This window comes from Pleurodeles waltl, chromosome 6, assembly GCF_031143425.1.
Source record: "Pleurodeles waltl isolate 20211129_DDA chromosome 6, aPleWal1.hap1.20221129, whole genome shotgun sequence".
Lineage (NCBI taxonomy): Eukaryota > Metazoa > Chordata > Amphibia > Caudata > Salamandridae > Pleurodeles > Pleurodeles waltl.
The window spans coordinates 1,608,530,169-1,608,548,518 of NC_090445.1; the positions used below are offsets into that span (position 1 = coordinate 1,608,530,169).

Sequence of the window (18,350 nt, forward strand, 5' to 3'; positions counted from 1 at the left end):
TGGTACTGCAACAAGTAGGACGGTGTGGGGTCGTGGACCCTTTGTCAAGAGGCGCTGTATCTCTGGACATGGCTGGAACAGCTGGGCATAACCCTGGTGATTCAGCACCTAGCAGGTTCTCTGAATGTCAGGGTGGACGAACTCGGCCTTCAATGGCTACCAGATCATGAATGGTACCTCCTTCTGAAGGTGGCGCAAAGACTCTTTCAGCAGTGGGGAGAGTATTGGTTAGATCTGTTCGCCTCCGCAGAGAACGCGCAATGTCAGCAGTATTGCGTGTTGGCGTTTCCAAGGCGGCAATCACTCGGGGATACTTTTTGTCACAAGTGGGGTTCAGGCCGCCTGTGTGCTTTTCCACCCATACCACTCCTGCCCAGCGTTCTCAAAAAGATCAAGAACAACCGGTCCCAAGTCGTCCTAGGCACTGAGTACTGATTGGGCACTGAGAGTTTGGTATCCCGAGCTTCTCAAAATGAGCATCCCCTTCGGCAATTAGGCTGCCCCTTCGGGAGGATCTTCTGTTGCAGCAGCAGGGGAGGGTTCTCCACCCGAACCTGTCAACTGCGCCTTCATGCGTGGAGATTGAGCAGCGGCAGTTGATGGCTTTTGACCTTCTTCCCGAAGTTTGTAAAGTTATTTTGGCAGCCAGGCTAAAACTATTAAAACGTTATACGCCTGCCTTTGGAAATGCTTTGTATATTATTGTACAGAAAGGTCTGTTGATCCTTTTTCTGCTTCTCTTTGTGATATTCTTCTCTTCATTCTTTCCCTTTCCCAGCAGGGTTCTGCCTCTCTCAAGGGCTAGCTTTCTGCCTTATCGGCATTTCTTTGGCTGGCTGATCAGCCTTCTCTGTTTAAATCCCCCATTGTACATAGATTCCTCAAAGGGCTTGTACATATGTTTCGCCATATGCCCTTTGTTATGCCCCACTGGGACGTAAGTCTGGTTCTCACATTTCTGATGTGCGCTCCCTTCGAGCCTTTGCACAACTGTCCCCTCCGGCTGCTCACCATCAAGACAGCCTTCTTAGTGGCAATTACATCTGCCAGGAGGGTGAGTGACATGCAAGCTGTCATCAAACCCACTGTATCTCACTATCTATACAGACAAGGTGGTTCTCAGAACTCGTGTCTCTTTCCTTGCCAAGATGGTGACCTGGTCAGAACATCACCCTGCCCACCTTTTTTTCTCCACCGCATCCCTCTAAGGAAGAGGAGCGACTCTTCCAACTGGACCCAAAAAGACCTTTGTCGTTCTAACATGACCGCACAAAAGAGTTCCAGGTGGATGACCAACTCTTTGTAGGGTACGTTGGAGTAAAGAAGGGTCGGGTAGTGCAGAAGCGAACCATTTCGCGCTGGGTCGCTCTCTGCATCAAGATCTGCTACACATCGGCCAAGAAGCAGCCTCCTGAGGGCTCATTCTTTCAGGAGCAGAGCTGCTACCACTGCGTTTCCTCGAGGCGTTCCAGTCCTGGAGATTTGTCAGGCAGAAATGTGGGCATCTTTGCTCACATTTTCAAAGCATTACTGCCTGGACAGTCAGGTACGAAGAGATGGATTCATTCCTACAGGACTTCTTAGTGTATGTTGAAATATCCACAGCCCACCACCAGGAGGTTATGGTTTGGGTATGTATTCAAAGGTAAGGAATCCACAGCTAGAAGTCTCTATCAGCTGAACAAGTTACTTACCATCAATAACGCGTTATCTGGTATAGACTCTATCTAGCTGCAGAATCCTTACACCCACCCTTTCCTCCCCACTCTGCGAATATGTCTAGTAGTCTTATGGTTTATCCCTTTCACAGCCCTAGTTTTGCACAGACAAAATGTTAGTTCTATCCGTGACTGCGCTTCTGGCGTGGAAGTGTTGTGGATAAAAGAACAGATGTACGCGCGCCGGGATGGTGCCTTTATAGGTGACCGTGACATCGCAGACTGCTCTAACGATGCTGATGAAGCCACACGGAGCCAGACGAGACACGCGGAACTGAACGACGCCACCTTATGGCGCGCGCATGGTATTGCTCAGCAAAATGATTCCGGATTCGAAGCCTACGTCAGGTTTTTCAAAGGTAACAAATCTGCAGCTAGATAGTCTCTCTACCAGATAATGCGTTACATTAACAAGAGGTATTGTGCTTCTTTCTTGGTTGTAGTAGCAAACATTTGCATTTCACAAAAATTTAAAGTGAGAATTAGTAAAAGTCCTTCTAGACAAGACATTGGGGAGCAGTGGCAGCTTGACAGACTGCAGATCATAAGGTGGCATATGATGTTTTGGGCTACCCTAAAAGAATCAATATACTTTAACTTAAAACAAGATGGAATGGAGAGCTGAGTTGGGTTTGGACACTTTTCTTTGTATTTGTGCACAATTACAACTCTGGCCAAAAGTGCTTTAGCACTCTGAATACCTTGGATATTTCTGGAGAGATGGATTCCTTCTTTTTTTCCACTCTGCTACCCTCCGAGTACACATAGGAGGGACATTAACATACTGTTTAGTTTTTAGGAGAATAGAGAAGACGGAGGTAGCCGCTTGTAACATCGAGTTCGATGGCATCTGTCGCTGTAGATACGCATGTTCTGCAATAGCTCGCCATCTGGTGTTGGGCCGGAGTGTTACAAGTTGTTTTTCTTCGAAGAAGTCTTTCGAGTCACGGGACCGAGTGACTCCTCCTTTTGTCTCCATTGCGCATGGGCGTCGACTCCATCTTCGATTGTTTTTTTTCCGCCATCGGGTTCGGACGTGTTCCTGTCGCTCCGAGTTTCGGAACGGAAAGATAGCTAATTTCGGAAGATTTTCGTCGGTATTGTTGCGTTCGGGTTCGGCGTACTTAGGTTCCACACCGCATCGAAGATCGAAGAGCTCCGGTGCCCTTCGGGGTAGTTTTTCGATCCCCCGTCGGGGCCTGGTCGGCCCGACCGCGTGCTGAAGAACGCCGATGGAACGGACCCCGTTCCGTTTCTGCCCCAAATGCCACAATAAATACCCCTACACAGACCAACACTTGGTCTGCAACCTGTGCCTGTCACCTGAGCACAGCGAAAACACCTGCGAGGCCTGTCGTGCGTTCCGGTCCCGAAAAACACTCCGAGACCGTCGAGCCAGAAGACTTCAGATGGCGTCCGCACCGACAGCCCAACGGGAGTTCGAGGAACAGGAAGAGGAAGGTACCTTTTCGATCCAAGACTCAGACTCCGAAGGATTCGACGATACACAAACCGTGAGTAAGACGTCGAAAATCACACAGAGAAACATTTACAAGGCCCAGGGGACGCCACTGCCATCCGGCCATGGCTCCACCCATAAATTCGGTGACCGACCGTCGGCACCGAAAAAGGCCCAAGCAGTGCCGAGATCGTCCGACTCCGGTCGAGACACCGGCACGCAGCCTTCTCGGGACCGAGAAAGTGCTGGAGACAAGCCTCGACACCGAGATGCCGGTGTCGACACGGCTCGACGCCGAGACAGCGGCACCGAAACAGATCGACGCCGAGAAGTTTCGGCCCCGAAAAAGAAAAAAGTCACCTCGGAGCCGAAAAAACACGCAGACAGGGTTTCGATGCCGAAACAAACTGCAAGCGACCCAGCTTCAGGCTCATATACAGAAGAGCACTCGCAAATGCAGAAGCATAGGTTTGAGGAAGAGCTACAAACAACTGATGTGGACCATACGCAAAAGCGTATCTTCATACAGCAGGGGACAGGAAAAATAAGCACCCTTCCCCCCATTAGGAGAAAGAGAAGGTTGGAGTTCCAGACTGAACAGACACCACAACCAAAAGTGGTGAAAAGAGTTACCCCACCACCCTCTCCTCCGCCCGTGATTAACGTCTCACCAGCACAAACTCCATCACACTCCCCAGCTCACACCACCATGAGCCAGGGTGACCAAGATCAGGACGCATGGGACCTATACGACGCCCCAGTGTCAGATAACAGTCCGAGGCATACCCTACGAAGCCATCTCCACCAGAGGACAGCACCGCGTATTCTCAGGTGGTGGCTAGAGCAGCACAATTTCACAACGTGAGCCTCCACTCAGAACAAGTCGAGGATGATTTTTTATTCAACACACTCTCCACCACCCACAGCTCATACCAAAGCCTGCCTATGCTCCCTGGTATGCTCCGGCACGCAAAAGACATCTTTAAGGAGCCGGTCAAAAGTAGGGCCATCACACCAAGGGTGGAAAAAAAGTATAAGGCGCCTCCTACAGACCCGGTTTTCATCACTACACAGCTGCCACCAGACTCTGTCGTTGTAGGAGCAGCTAGGAAAAGGGCCAACTCTCACACATCTGGAGATGCACCACCCCCAGATAAAGAAAGCCGCAAGTTCGATGCAGCTGGTAAAAGAGTCGCAGCACAAGCTGCAAACCAGTGGCGCATCGCGAACTCCCAGGCACTACTTGCGCGCTATGACAGAGCCCACTGGGACGAGATGCAACATCTCATTGACCATCTGCCCAAGGACTTACAAAATAGGGCAAAACAAGTGGTTGAGGAGGGACAGGCCATTTCCAACAACCAGATCCGCTCCTCCATGGACGCTGCAGATACAGCTGCACGGACAATTAATACATCTGTAACTATCAGAAGGCATGCATGGCTCCGAACGTCTGGATTTAAACCAGAGATTCAACAAGCAGTTCTCAATATGCCCTTTAATGAAAAAGAACTGTTCGGTCCAGAAGTGGACACAGCGATTGAGAAACTCAAAAAAGATACGGACACTGCCAAAGCCATGGGCGCACTCTATTCCCCGCAGAGCAGAGGGAATTACAGCACATTCCGTAAAACGCCCTTTCGAGGGGGGTTTCGGGGTCAAAGCACGCAAGCCAGCACCTCACAAGCCACACCGTCCAGTTACCAGGGACAGTATAGAGGAGGTTTTCGGGGACAATATAGAGGAGGGCAATTCCCTAGAAATAGAGGAAGATTTCAAAGCCCCAAAACCCCTGCTACTAAACAGTGACTCACATGTCACTCACCCCCTCCACACAACACCAGTGGGGGGAAGAATAGGTCATTATTACAAAGCATGGGAGGAAATCACTACAGACACTTGGGTTCTAGCAATTATCCAACATGGTTATTGCATAGAATTTCTACAATTCCCTCCGAACATACCACCAAAAGCACAAAATTTAACAACACACCATTCCAATCTCCTGGAGATAGAAGTGCAGGCACTATTGCAAAAGAATGCAATCGAATTAGTGCCAAACACACAAATAAACACAGGAGTTTACTCACTGTACTTTCTGATACCAAAGAAGGACAAAACGCTGAGACCAATCCTAGACCTCAGAGTAGTGAACACTTTCATCAAATCAGACCACTTCCACATGGTCACACTACAAGAAGTATTGCCATTGCTAAAACTACACGACTACATGGCAACTTTAGACCTCAAGGATGCTTATTTCCATATACCAATACACCCATCGCACAGGAAATACCTAAGGTTTGTATTCAAAGGAATACATTACCAATTCAAGGTACTGCCTTTCGGATTAACAACCGCACCAAGAGTCTTTACCAAATGTCTAGCGGTAGTCGCTGCACACATAAGAAGGCAGCAAATACATGTGTTCCCATATTTGGACGACTGGCTAATCAAGGCCCATTCGTTCATACAGTGCTCAAATCACACAAATCAGATCATACAAACCCTCTTCAAACTCGGGTTCACCGTCAACTTTACAAAATCCAACATTCTGCCGCGCAAGGTACAACAATACCTAGGAGCCATAATAGACACATCAAAGGGAGTAGCCACTCCAAGTCCACAAAGAATTCTAAATTTCAACACCATCATACAACGCATGTATCCAACACAAAAGATACAGGCAAAGATGGTATTACAACTCCTAGGCATGATGTCTTCATGCATAGCCATTGTCCCAAACGCAAGACTGCACATGAGGCCCTTACAACAATGCCTAGCATCGCAGTGGTCTCAAGCACAGGGTCACCTTCTAGATCTGGTGTTAATAGACCGCCAAACTTACCTCTCGCTCCTGTGGTGGAACAACATAAATTTAAACAAGGGGCGGCCTTTCCAAGACCCAGTGCCACAATACGTAATAACAACAGATGCTTCCATGACAGGGTGGGGAGCACACCTCGATCAACACAGCATACAAGGACAATGGAACGTACATCAAACAAAACTGCATATCAATCACCTAGAACTTCTAGCAGTTTTTCAAGCACTAAAAGCTTTCCAACCAATAATAGTTCACAAATACATTCTCGTCAAAACAGACAACATGACAACAATGTATTATCTAAACAAGCAGGGGGGGGACGCACTCCACGCAGTTAAGCCTGCTAGCACAAAAGATTTGGCATTGGGCAATTCACAACCAAATTCGCCTAATAGCACAGTTTATACCAGGGATCCAAAATCAACTCGCAGACAATCTCTCTCGAGATCACCAACAGGTCCACGAATGGGAAATTCACCCCCAAATTCTGAACACTTATTTCAAACTCTGGGGAACACCTCAGATAGACTTGTTTGCGACAAGGGAGAACGCAAAATGCCAAAACTTCGCATCCAGATACCCACACGAACAATCCCAAGGCAATGCCCTATGGATGAACTGGTCAGGGATATTTGCTTACGCTTTTCCTCCTCTCCCTCTCCTTCCTTACCTGGTAAACAAACTCAGTCAAAGCAAACTCAAACTCATATTGATAGCACCAACTTGGGCAAGGCAACCCTGGTACACAACGCTGCTAGACCTATCAGTGGTACCCTGCATCAAATTGCCCAACAGGCCAGATCTGTTGACACAGCACAACCAAAAGATCAGACACCCAGATCCAGCATCGCTGAATCTAGCAATCTGGCTCCTGAAATCCTAGAATTCGGGCACTTACAACTTACCCAAGAATGTATGGAAGTCATAAAACAAGCCAGAAGGCCATCCACCAGGCACTGCTATGCAAGTAAATGGAAGAGGTTTGTTTGCTACTGCCATATTAATCAAATACAACCATTACACACAACTCCAGAACATGTAGTGGGTTACTTGCTTCACTTACAAAAATCTAACCTAGCTTTCTCTTCCATTAAAATACACCTTGCAGCAATATCTGCATACCTGCAGACTACCTATTCAACTTCCCTATATAAGATACCAGTCATTAAAGCGTTCATGGAGGGCCTTAGGAGAATTATACCACCAAGAACACCACCTGTTCCTTCATGGAACCTAAATGTTGTCCTAACTAGACTTATGGGTCCACCTTTTGAACCCATGCACTCCTGCGACATACAGTTCCTAACCTGGAAGGTGGCATTTCTCATCGCCATTACTTCCCTAAGAAGAGTAAGCGAGATTCAGGCGTTTACAATACAGGAACCTTTTATACAACTACACAAAAATAAAGTCGTCCTAAGGACCAATCCTAAATTTTTGCCAAAGGTTATTTCACCGTTCCATCTAAATCAAACAGTGGAACTTCCAGTGTTCTTTCCACAGCCAGATACCGTAGCTGAAAGGGCACTACATACATTAGATGTCAAAAGAGCATTGATGTATTACATTGACAGAACAAAAAACATCAGAAAGACTAAACAACTCTTTATTGCATTTCAAAAACCTCATGCAGGAAACCCAATTTCAAAACAAGGTATAGCCAGATGGATAGTTAAATGCATCCAAATCTGCTACCTTAAAGCTAAACGACAGCTGCCCATTACACCAAGGGCACATTCAACCAGAAAGAAAGGTGCTACCATGGCCTTTCTAGGAAACATCCCAATGCAAGAAATATGTAAGGCAGCCACATGGTCTACGCCTCACACATTCACCAAGCACTACTGTGTAGACGTGTTATCCGCACAACAAGCCACAGTAGGTCAAGCCGTATTAAGAACATTATTTCACACTACTTCCACTCCTACAGGCTGATCCACCGCTTTTTGGGGAAATAACTGCTTACTAGTCTATGCAGAACATGCGTATCTACAGCGACAGATGCCATCGAACTGAAAATGTCACTTACCCAGTGTACATCTGTTCGTGGCATCAGTCGCAGTAGATTCGCATGTGCCCACCCGCCTCCCCGGGAGCCTGTAGCAGTTTGGAAGTTACCTTCAATTATTTATATATGTATCATCTCAACCTTAAATAGGTGCATACTTAGTCACTCCATTGCATGGGCACTATTACTACAATTCAACTCCTACCTCACCCTCTGCGGGGAAAAACAATCGAAGATGGAGTCGACGCCCATGCGCAATGGAGACAAAAGGAGGAGTCACTCGGTCCCGTGACTCGAAAGACTTCTTCGAAGAAAAACAACTTGTAACACTCCGGCCCAACACCAGATGGCGAGCTATTGCAGAACATGCGAATCTACTGCGACTGATGCCACGAACAGATGTACACTGGGTAAGTGACATTTTCATTCTCTGGCAGGTAGAAGTAAGTTTGTTAATAGTGTGATATTTATCTGTCAATATGTGGGCATATCTTTCATTTTATGAAAAAATTAATACATAAAGTATTTTATTTTTCTTCTTTTCAGTGGATGGCATTGACCCCAACTTCAAGATGGATCAGCATAGTAAGCGAACTCCACTGCATGCAGCAGCAGAGACTGGCCATGTTGACATCTGCCACATGCTTGTTCAGGTCAGTGTTGCTTATTCGGATTGCAGTTATGTACATGTATTTACATTTAGGAATGAGAGTGGCATTCTTCAGTGATGATTCATAGTTGTTGCAAACCATACCTCATTCTTTTACTGTGTAGAGCTTCGTCTTTGTTTTACTAGTAGGTTAGGAATCCTTTCGGACTCAAACAATGTTTGGTGTTGTCATGGTGGCTCAACTGAACGTTTGAGAGCTTAGAGATTTTGGGAAGAAAAGATTGGAATGAAGACTGTGTATTGGCGCTTAAAATGTAGGTATGACAGATGCTGAGCTCTAGTTAAGATGGTCTGTGCTAGCCTATGCTTTCATCTAGGAGCTGCTATTTCATTGAGAATAGATTGAAACAAGTGAAGAATGCACTAAGGAAATTCAAAATATGTGGTATGATTTCATCTCAAATGTGCAATTTCACTTGGTTTCTCAAAATAAATTAGATTCCACTACTCAGATACTTGAAAATCTAATTTTTGTGTTTTATTTAAGCATGTTGGAATTAGACATTGTATTTTTCTTTTCTTTAGCCTTTATAAAGTATTCTAGTTGTATGAATATAAGTCGAGGAGGAACATGAACAGTTCGCTAATCAACATCATTAAACTCAGACTTCAGTTAAGATCTATGAATCTTCCCACTTCCGAATCTCTGATGAAGATGAGTGTTAGATGAATACATGCCCTTCAATATGGCACCATTCACTACATGAGTACAGGGAGATACACAAGAGCATAGGCTTCCTTAGATCTTAACCCTCCCACCCCCAGTACTCTTATTTGGAGATGTTCAAGGTCACTGTTTTGGCCACCAACAGTCATCAGCCGTAGTCCTCAGACCTCCTCCCAGCATCGTAGACAAAGCACAACACATGTGCTAGACTCAGAGAAGCAATAGTCTGGTTAAAATGAACATTAACACAGTGTTTCACAAACCTTTTAGAACCACAACCCAATGCTTAGAATGACAAACTTTCACGACCCACCCAGTTTTAATGAACATGACGGGTGTTTTTTTATTTTTTTTATGTAACTAAAGCATCTTGTGGTAGCGCGCTGTAATTTACAGACAGCACCTGTTCCAGTGGAAGGCCATAACTTTGTATAGACATGTATCTTTACTGATATAACTATATATTGTGTAGAAATCGGGTTTCAGTGAATGTTTACCATTTGTGCAACACCAAGTAAAGTGGCTTGCTTTGTTTTGATCGTGTAAAAATAAAAAATAAAACATTTCCATCCTACTTCAGAATTACAAAAAAATTCCTTTGTTTTTGCCTTCCTAACTGTTGAATGTGTAAAGATAATTTGCATTGGCATGTTGATTTGTTCCAAAAAGTGATATCCACTTCCTTTTCTTTCACACCAGCAGGATTGTCACATGATTCACTTTTTTTCTTTCTTTGTCTGCAAAGTGAAAGCACTTTGTAAACACCAATCCCCATGTTAAAAAACATAAGCAGCAGTTTGTCAGAAGACATAGCCTGAGATTTGACCTCTACTTTGAAGTGCAGCAAGTGTGAGAAGATATAAAGGCATCTTTTTTTATTGCTTCAACTTTTGCGACCCACCAAATATTGGCTTGCAACCCACAGTGGGAAATCTGCATTAGAGCACAGTGTGGAAAGTCTATTTATTTGAAGTTAAACTAAACCTTTTAAATATTGTGTTGCTGCTTCTGCAGCTCTTACATCACACAATGTCAGTAGCAACTAGTTCACCCTGTCATGATTTTATTTGCTTTTTGATATTTGTAGTATTGAGTTTATAACTGGAAAACACAAAAGCCACCAAACTGCAAAGATAAATCTAAGACTGGGCATTCTTCTGATATCTGACATGGGCCAGTTTGAAAGTACTGCTTCTTGCTGGTCATTCTTAAAATCCATCTGGCACATGTGATCCTGTGTAGAAGTATAATTTACTTGAGTCTCTCAGATAAAATTTTCAAGTCTTACTTGTTGAAAGACATAATAAACAGTCATGTTTACAAACTGACCTCTGGAGGCTATATACTTCGAACATAGGGTAACGGATGAAGGTCGCTGATGCTTCGGGATTGCTGACACAGGAATGGGGCAGTGTTTGAGCTGTAGCTAAGAAATGGATTGGTTAAAATATTGCATGGATGCTAATATCTGCCCTGAAGAAGAGGGTTATCCCTCAGAACATATGTTTAGCTGGTGGTACAATTATTTTGAATAAAGATTGAATTTGCAAAAATAGCTCAATAATGACCAGTGTTTCGAATTTCATGAGATACTCAGTGAAATGATAGCGTTGAATTGAGATCATCCTGTTCCTCCACAAGACAGAACTTTAACTTTGATAAAGACCATTGAGGTTGGTGTGGTCCCTGGGCCTGTTATCCTTGAACCCCAAATTGTTGGCATCCAGTTTTAGAACTACAGTTTTATGATGCACACAAAACGAGGCACACATTTTGCTACAAGCTGTGTGTGTGTGGTGTGTGTGCGCGTGCGTGCAGGTGGGCACTGGGTAAGCCTCTTGGCGCTCACAATTCACTTCTGTTGATCTGCACCACTAAGCCATTGCTGAGACATCAATTGTACTTTGAAAATGCATCTCTATCCTGAAGCGTATCATGCAGAATTACCAAAGCTCTGAGGCATCTCCATAAGTCTTGCAAAGCATCTTTAGCCTGACCTACTCTGTATACTTCTGAGCTGGAAGCTCCGTGGTGAAATAAAACTCGAACGGGACCCCTGCACAGAACATGGAGTGGGGCCCCCTCCGAACTCACACAGAGTACTGTGCTGAGGTGGGGGGGGGAGGGGCCTGGAGCTCACTGCTCTCCTCCCCCACACTGCGGGGGCTTTTGTTTCACCCCTGAGGAAGCTGTCTCTCTATGTAGTGCACTAAAATGAAGTACATTGTGCAGAGAGTCCAGTGGATCCCCAGTTGCTTTGCAGAGGGAAAAGTAGGTACGATTAATGCTCTATTTTGTGGTAGTATGGGAGAGCAGTTAGGTTTATCAGAGGAAAAACAATGTTCGGTGGCATGTGTAGCTGCAGATACACATGCTGTGCATAGTCCGCCGTCTGGTGTTGGGTCGGAGTGTTACAAGTTGTTTTTCTTCGAAGAAGTCTTTTCGAGTCACGAGACCGAGGGACTCCTCCCACTTCGGTTCCATTGCGCATGGGCGTCGACTCCATCTTAGATTGTTTTTTTTCCACCATCGGGTTCGGACGTGTTCCTTTTCGCTCCGTGTTTCAGGTCGGAAAGTTAGTCAGAATCAACGGAAAATTCGTCGGTATTGTTTCGTTCGGTATCGGGATAGTTAGGGCAAATCGACACCGAGCCTTAAAGAGCTCCGGTAACCCTTCGGGGTATTTTCGATTCCCCCGTCGGGGCCTGGTCGGCCCCACCGCGTGCAACATAGAGACTGATGGAACGGACCCCGTTCCGATTCTGTCCTAAATGCCACAGTAAATATCCTTATACAGACCAACATTTGGTCTGTAACTTGTGCCTGTCCCCCGAGCACAAGGAAGAGTCGTGTGAGGCCTGTCGCGCGTTTCGGTCGAGAAAAACGCTCAGGGACCGAAGAGCCAGGAGGTTGCAGATGGCTTCCACGCCGACAGGACAACAAGGGTTCGAGGAGGAGGAAGAAGAAGAAACTTTCTCCATCCGCGAATCGGATTCCGAAGAATTCGACGTCGACGAGCAACCAACCGTGAGTAAGACGTCGAAAGACAGATCACACGAAAAAACAGACAAAGCCCAGGGGACGCCACTGCCAACAGGCCATGGCATAACCCATAAAGTAGGTGACCGTCCATCGGCACCGAAAAAGGGCGAGCTGGTGCCGAAGTCGTCCGACTCAGGTCGAGACACAGGCACGCAACACTCTCGGGACCGAGAGAGTGGTGCAGAAAAGGCTCGACACCGAGATAGCGGCACCAAAGCTACTCGACACAGAGACAGCGGCACCGAAGCAGCTCGGCACAGAGATAGCGGCACCGAAGATGGCTGGCACCGAGAGGTCAGGACACTGAAAAAGAGAAAGATCTCGTCGGAGCCGAAAACAACTAAAGACACGGTTTCGGTGCCAAAACACCCGGCAACCGAACCAAAAACCAGTTCCTACTCAGAGGAACAATCACTGTCCTCCCAACTAAAAAGACACAGATTTGAGGAGGAATTACAAACTACAGAGGTAGATCACACGCAAAAGCGGATCTTTATCCAAAGGGGTACAGGGAAAATCAGCACTCTTCCCCCCAATCAGAAGGAAAAGGAAACTTGACTTCCAGCAACAAGACAAGCCACCACAAGCAAAGGTGGTAAAAAGGGTAACTCCACCACCCTCTCCACCACAGTCAACTCATGTATCACCGGCACAGACTCCACCACAATCACCTGCTCATACCACCATGAGCCAGGATGATCAGGCAGCATGGGACCTCTATGATGCTCCAGTATCGGACAATAGTCCAGAGTCGTACCCAACTAAACCCTCACCACCTGAGGACAGTACAGCATATGCACAGGTGGTAACTAGGGCAGCCGAATTTCATAATGTATCTCTACATTCGGAGCCTATTGAGGATGACTTCCTCTTTAACACCCTGTCCTCCACCCACAGCCATTATCAAAGCTTTCCCATGCTCCCGGGAATGCTAAGGCACGCTAAACAGATTTTCAAGGAGCCTGTTAAAAGCAGAGCAATAACTCCAAGGGTGGAGAAAAAATACAAGGCACCGCCCAGAGACCCTGCTTTTATTACATCACAACTGACACCAGATTCAGTAGTCGTAGGAGCAGCTCGTAAAAGAGCCAACTCGCAGACATCAGGAGACGCACCACCTCCGGACAAGGAGAGCCGCAAGTTTGATGCAGCTGGGAAAAGGGTTGCAGCACAAGCTGCAAATCAGTGGCGCATCGCCAACTCGCAAGCACTCCTAGCGCGATACGACAGAGCCCATTGGGACGAGATGCAGCATCTCATCGAGCACCTCCCCAAAGAATTCCAGAAACGAGCGAAACAAGTGGTTGAAGAGGGGCAAAATATCTCCAACAACCAAATATGTTCTTCTATGGATGCAGCAGATACAGCTGCAAGAACAATAAATACTGCTGTGACAATAAGGAGGCACGCATGGCTGCGCACATCTGGCTTCAAACCTGAGATACAACAGGCAGTGCTCAATATGCCGTTCAATGAACAGCAATTGTTTGGCCCAGAAGTGGACACTGCAATTGAAAAATTAAAGAAGGACACTGACACAGCCAAAGCCATGGGCGCACTCTATTCCCCGCAGGGCAGAGGCACATTTGGCACATTTCGCAAAACAACTTTCAGAGGAGGGTTTCGAGGTCAAGCCAGAGAAGCCAGCACCTCACAAACAAGACCACCTACCTACCAGGGACAATATCAAAGGGGTGGCTTTCGAGGCCAATACAGAGGGGGCCAATTCCCAAGAAACCGGGGAAAGTTTCAAGGTCCCAAAACCCCTCAAAATAAACAGTGACTCACAGGTCACACAACCCCTTCACACAACACCAGTGGGGGGAAGACTAAGCCAGTTCCACAAATCATGGGAGGAAATAACAACAGACACTTGGGTCTTAGCAATTATCCAACATGGTTATTGCATAGAATTTCTCCAACTCCCTCCAAACGTCCCACCGAAAACACACAATATGTCAAAACAGCATATAGACCTTCTAGGACTAGAAGTTCAAGCATTACTGCAAAAAGACGCAATAGAATTAGTACCAAAAACACAAAAGAACACAGGAGTTTACTCACTGTACTTTCTAATACCGAAAAAGGACAAAAGTCTGAGACCAATATTAGATCTCAGAACACTAAACACCTACATCAAATCAGACCACTTTCACATGGTCACGTTACAAGACGTAATACCACTACTGAAACAGCAAGACTACATGACAACGTTAGATCTAAAAGACGCGTATTTCCATATACCGATACATCCCTCGCACAGGAAATACCTAAGGTTCGTATTCAAAGGAATACATTACCAATTCAAAGTGTTGCCATTCGGAATAACAACAGCACCAAGAGTCTTTACAAAATGTCTAGCAGTAGTAGCTGCACATATCAGGAGGCAGCAAATACACGTGTTCCCGTACCTAGACGATTGGTTAATCAAAACCAACTCGCTAACAAAGTGTTCACACCACACAGATTATGTTATACAAACCCTTTACAAACCGGGTTTCTCCATCAACTATGCAAAGTCACACCTTTTGCCGTGTCAAACACAGCAATACTTAGGAGCGACAATCAACACATCAAAAGGGATAGCCACTCCAAGTCCACAAAGGGTTCAAAATTTTCACAAGGTGATACAAGCTATGTATCCAACACAAAAGATACATGCAAAGATGGTATTAAAACTCCTAGGCATGATGTCCTCATGCATAGCCATTGTCCCAAACGCAAGATTGCACATGCGGCCCTTACAACAGTGCCTAGCATCACAATGGTCACATGCACTGGGTCAACTTCTAGATCTGGTGTTGATAGACCGCCAAACATACATCTCGCTTCTATGGTGGAACAGTACAAATTTAAACAAAGGGCGGCCTTTCCAAGACCCAGTGCCACAATACGTGATAACAACAGATGCTTCCATGACAGGGTGGGGAGCACACCTCAATCAACACAGCATCCAAGGACAATGGGACGTACATCAAAGAAAGTTTCATATAAATCACCTAGAATTGTTAGCAGTATTTCTAGCGTTGAAAGCATTCCAACCAATGATAACCCACAAATACATTCTTGTCAAAACAGACAACATGACGACAATGTATTATTTAAACAAACAGGGGGGAACACACTCGACACAGTTGTGTCTCCTAACACAAAAAATATGGCATTGGGCAATTCACAACCACATTCGCCTAATAGCACAGTTTATTCCAGGGATCCAGAACCAGCTAGCAGACAATCTCTCTCGGGATCACCAACAGGTCCACGAATGGGAAATTCACCCCCAAATCCTGAACACTTACTTCCAAATTTGGGGAACACCTCAAATAGATCTATTTGCAACAAAAGAAAACGCAAAATGCCAAAACTTCGCATCCAGGTACCCACACCGGCAATCTCAAGGCAATGCTCTATGGATGAATTGGTCAGGGATATTTGCGTACGCTTTTCCCCCTCTCCCTCTCCTTCCATATCTAGTAAACAGATTGAGTCAAAACAAACTCAAACTCATATTAATAGCACCAACATGGGCAAGACAACCTTGGTATACCACACTACTAGACCTGTCAGTAGTACCTCATGTCAAACTACCCAACAGGCCAGATCTGTTAACACAACACAAACAACAGATCAGGCATCCAAACCCAGCATCGCTGAATCTAGCAATTTGGCTCCTGAAATCCTAGAATTTGGACACTTAAACCTCACACAAGAGTGTATGGAGGTCATAAAACAAGCTAGAAGACCATCAAATAGACACTGCTATGCAAGTAAATGGAAAAGATTTGTTTGTTACTGCCATAATAATCAAGTCCAACCATTGCATGCATCTCCAAAAGATGTAGTAGGATATTTACTACATTTACAAAAATCAAATCTAGCTTTCTCTTCCATAAAAATACATCTCGCAGCAATATCTGCTTACCTGCAGATTACTCATTCAACTTCCCTATTTAGAATACCTGTCATTAAAGCGTTTATGGAGGGCCTAAAGAGAATTATACCACCAAGGACACCACCTGTTCCTTCATGGAACCTCAACATTGTCTTAACAAGGCTCATGGGTCCACCTTTCGAACCCATGCATTCTTGTGAAATGCAATACTTAACGTGGAAAGTTGCATTTCTCATTGCCATCACATCTCTAAGAAGAGTAAGTGAAATACAGGCGTTTACCATACAAGAACCATTTATTCAAATACACAAAAATAAGGTCGTTCTAAGAACAAATCCAAAATTCTTACCAAAGGTTATCTCACCGTTCCACTTAAACCAAACAGTGAAATTACCAGTGTTCTTCCCACAGCCAGATTCAATAGCTGAAAGAGCACTACATACATTAGACATCAAGAGAGCGCTAATGTACTACATTGACAGGACAAAACAAATTAGGAAGACAAAACAACTATTTATTGCCTTCCAAAAACCTCATACAGGAAATCCAATTTCAAAACAAGGTATTGCCAGATGGATAGTAAAGTGCATCCAAACCTGCTATCTTAAAGCAAAGAGAGAACTGCCTATTACACCAAAGGCACACTCAACCAGAAAGAAAGGTGCTACTATGGCCTTTCTAGGAAATATTCCAATGACCGAAATATGTAAGGCAGCAACATGGTCTACGCCTCATACATTTACTAAACACTACTGTGTAGATGTGTTATCTGCACAACAGGCCACAGTAGGTCAAGCCGTACTAAGAACTTTATTTCAAACTACTTCCACTCCTACAGGCTGAACCACCGCTTTTGGGGAGATAACTGCTTACTAGTCTATGCACAGCATGTGTATCTGCAGCTACACATGCCACCGAACGGAAAATGTCACTTACCCAGTGTACATCTGTTCGTGGCATTAGTCGCTGCAGATTCACATGCGCCCACCCTCCTCCCCGGGAGCCTGTAGCCGTTTAGAAGTAGATCTTGAACATTTGTACATTTGTAAATATATTACATTAAACCTTCATTTTGTACATTCGTATTTATTCCATTGCATGGGCACTATTATTAGCATACACAACTCCTACCTCACCCTCTGCGGGGAAAACAATCTAAGATGGAGTCGACGCCCATGCGCAATGGAACCGAAGTGGGAGGAGTCCCTCGGTCTCGTGACTCGAAAAGACTTCTTCGAAGAAAAACAACTTGTAACACTCCGACCCAACACCAGACGGCAGACTATGCACAGCATGTGAATCTGCAGCGACTAATGCCACAAACAGATGTACACTGGGTAAGTGACATTTTCCATTCAGCACACACAGGATTAACAACGACTTACAAAGCTAGTCTCAGGGAGTTAAGTTAAGTACTGGGAACTGATCAGAATCACACCCACAGGTCACACTGGCCGGCTGGGTGCAGAGAAGCAGTAAGGCGTCGGGTGCCCAATGGTTTCATTTGTGAGATTGACCCTGTGACAAATGGGCTGCAGGTTCTAGCTGGAAAGCCAGTCGGGGACAACAAACAGGTAGGAAGTACACTTGGGGTGCTTGGGTCGTAGGTACACCTTTGGTCTTCTTCTCCTGTGCCCAGGGGCGACGGATGCAGGGATGTCTTTAGGCGTTGGGTTTTCACTTCTTGGAGCATTAGCGATCAGGAGGTCCTGTGAGTTGAGGCCACATTCATTGTGGGGAAGTCCGTCAGGGGTGGACTGGGGCTCTCAGGAGCCGGGGTACGTCGTTTTCACAGATGACCCACCTCACCTGGGGTCACGGGTGCAGTGGTTGCTCTAGGTGTTGGGTTGTCCTCTCAACATCAGTCTGGAGGAAAAAAAGGGCCTGCATGCAGGTGCTGCAGGCGACTTGGTTGAGTAAATGAAGGTTGGCTCTTGGTTAGACACGGGCTGAGGACTGCTGGGGAGCCCTGCTAGCACAGTTGGTGTGCTTCTCATCGTGTCGAGGTAGTCTGGGGCAGAGGTCACTTCAGGTGTTGGGTTTCCAGGCTTCAGAGTCCTTGTTAGA

General features: G+C 45.7%; 1 protein-coding gene across 15 annotated transcripts in view; it reads left to right on the forward strand.

The window, feature by feature from the left end:
• The window catches only part of EHMT1 (euchromatic histone lysine methyltransferase 1), an 800,236-nt gene that overhangs the window by 542,909 nt on the left and 238,977 nt on the right, over positions 1–18,350 (forward strand). For all 15 annotated transcript variants that reach the window (XM_069241478.1, XM_069241487.1, XM_069241485.1 and 12 more), the window contains one exon: positions 8,559–8,665. In XM_069241478.1, coding sequence (XP_069097579.1) covers positions 8,559–8,665 — 107 coding nt within the window. The remainder of the gene's footprint in view (positions 1–8,558; positions 8,666–18,350) is intronic.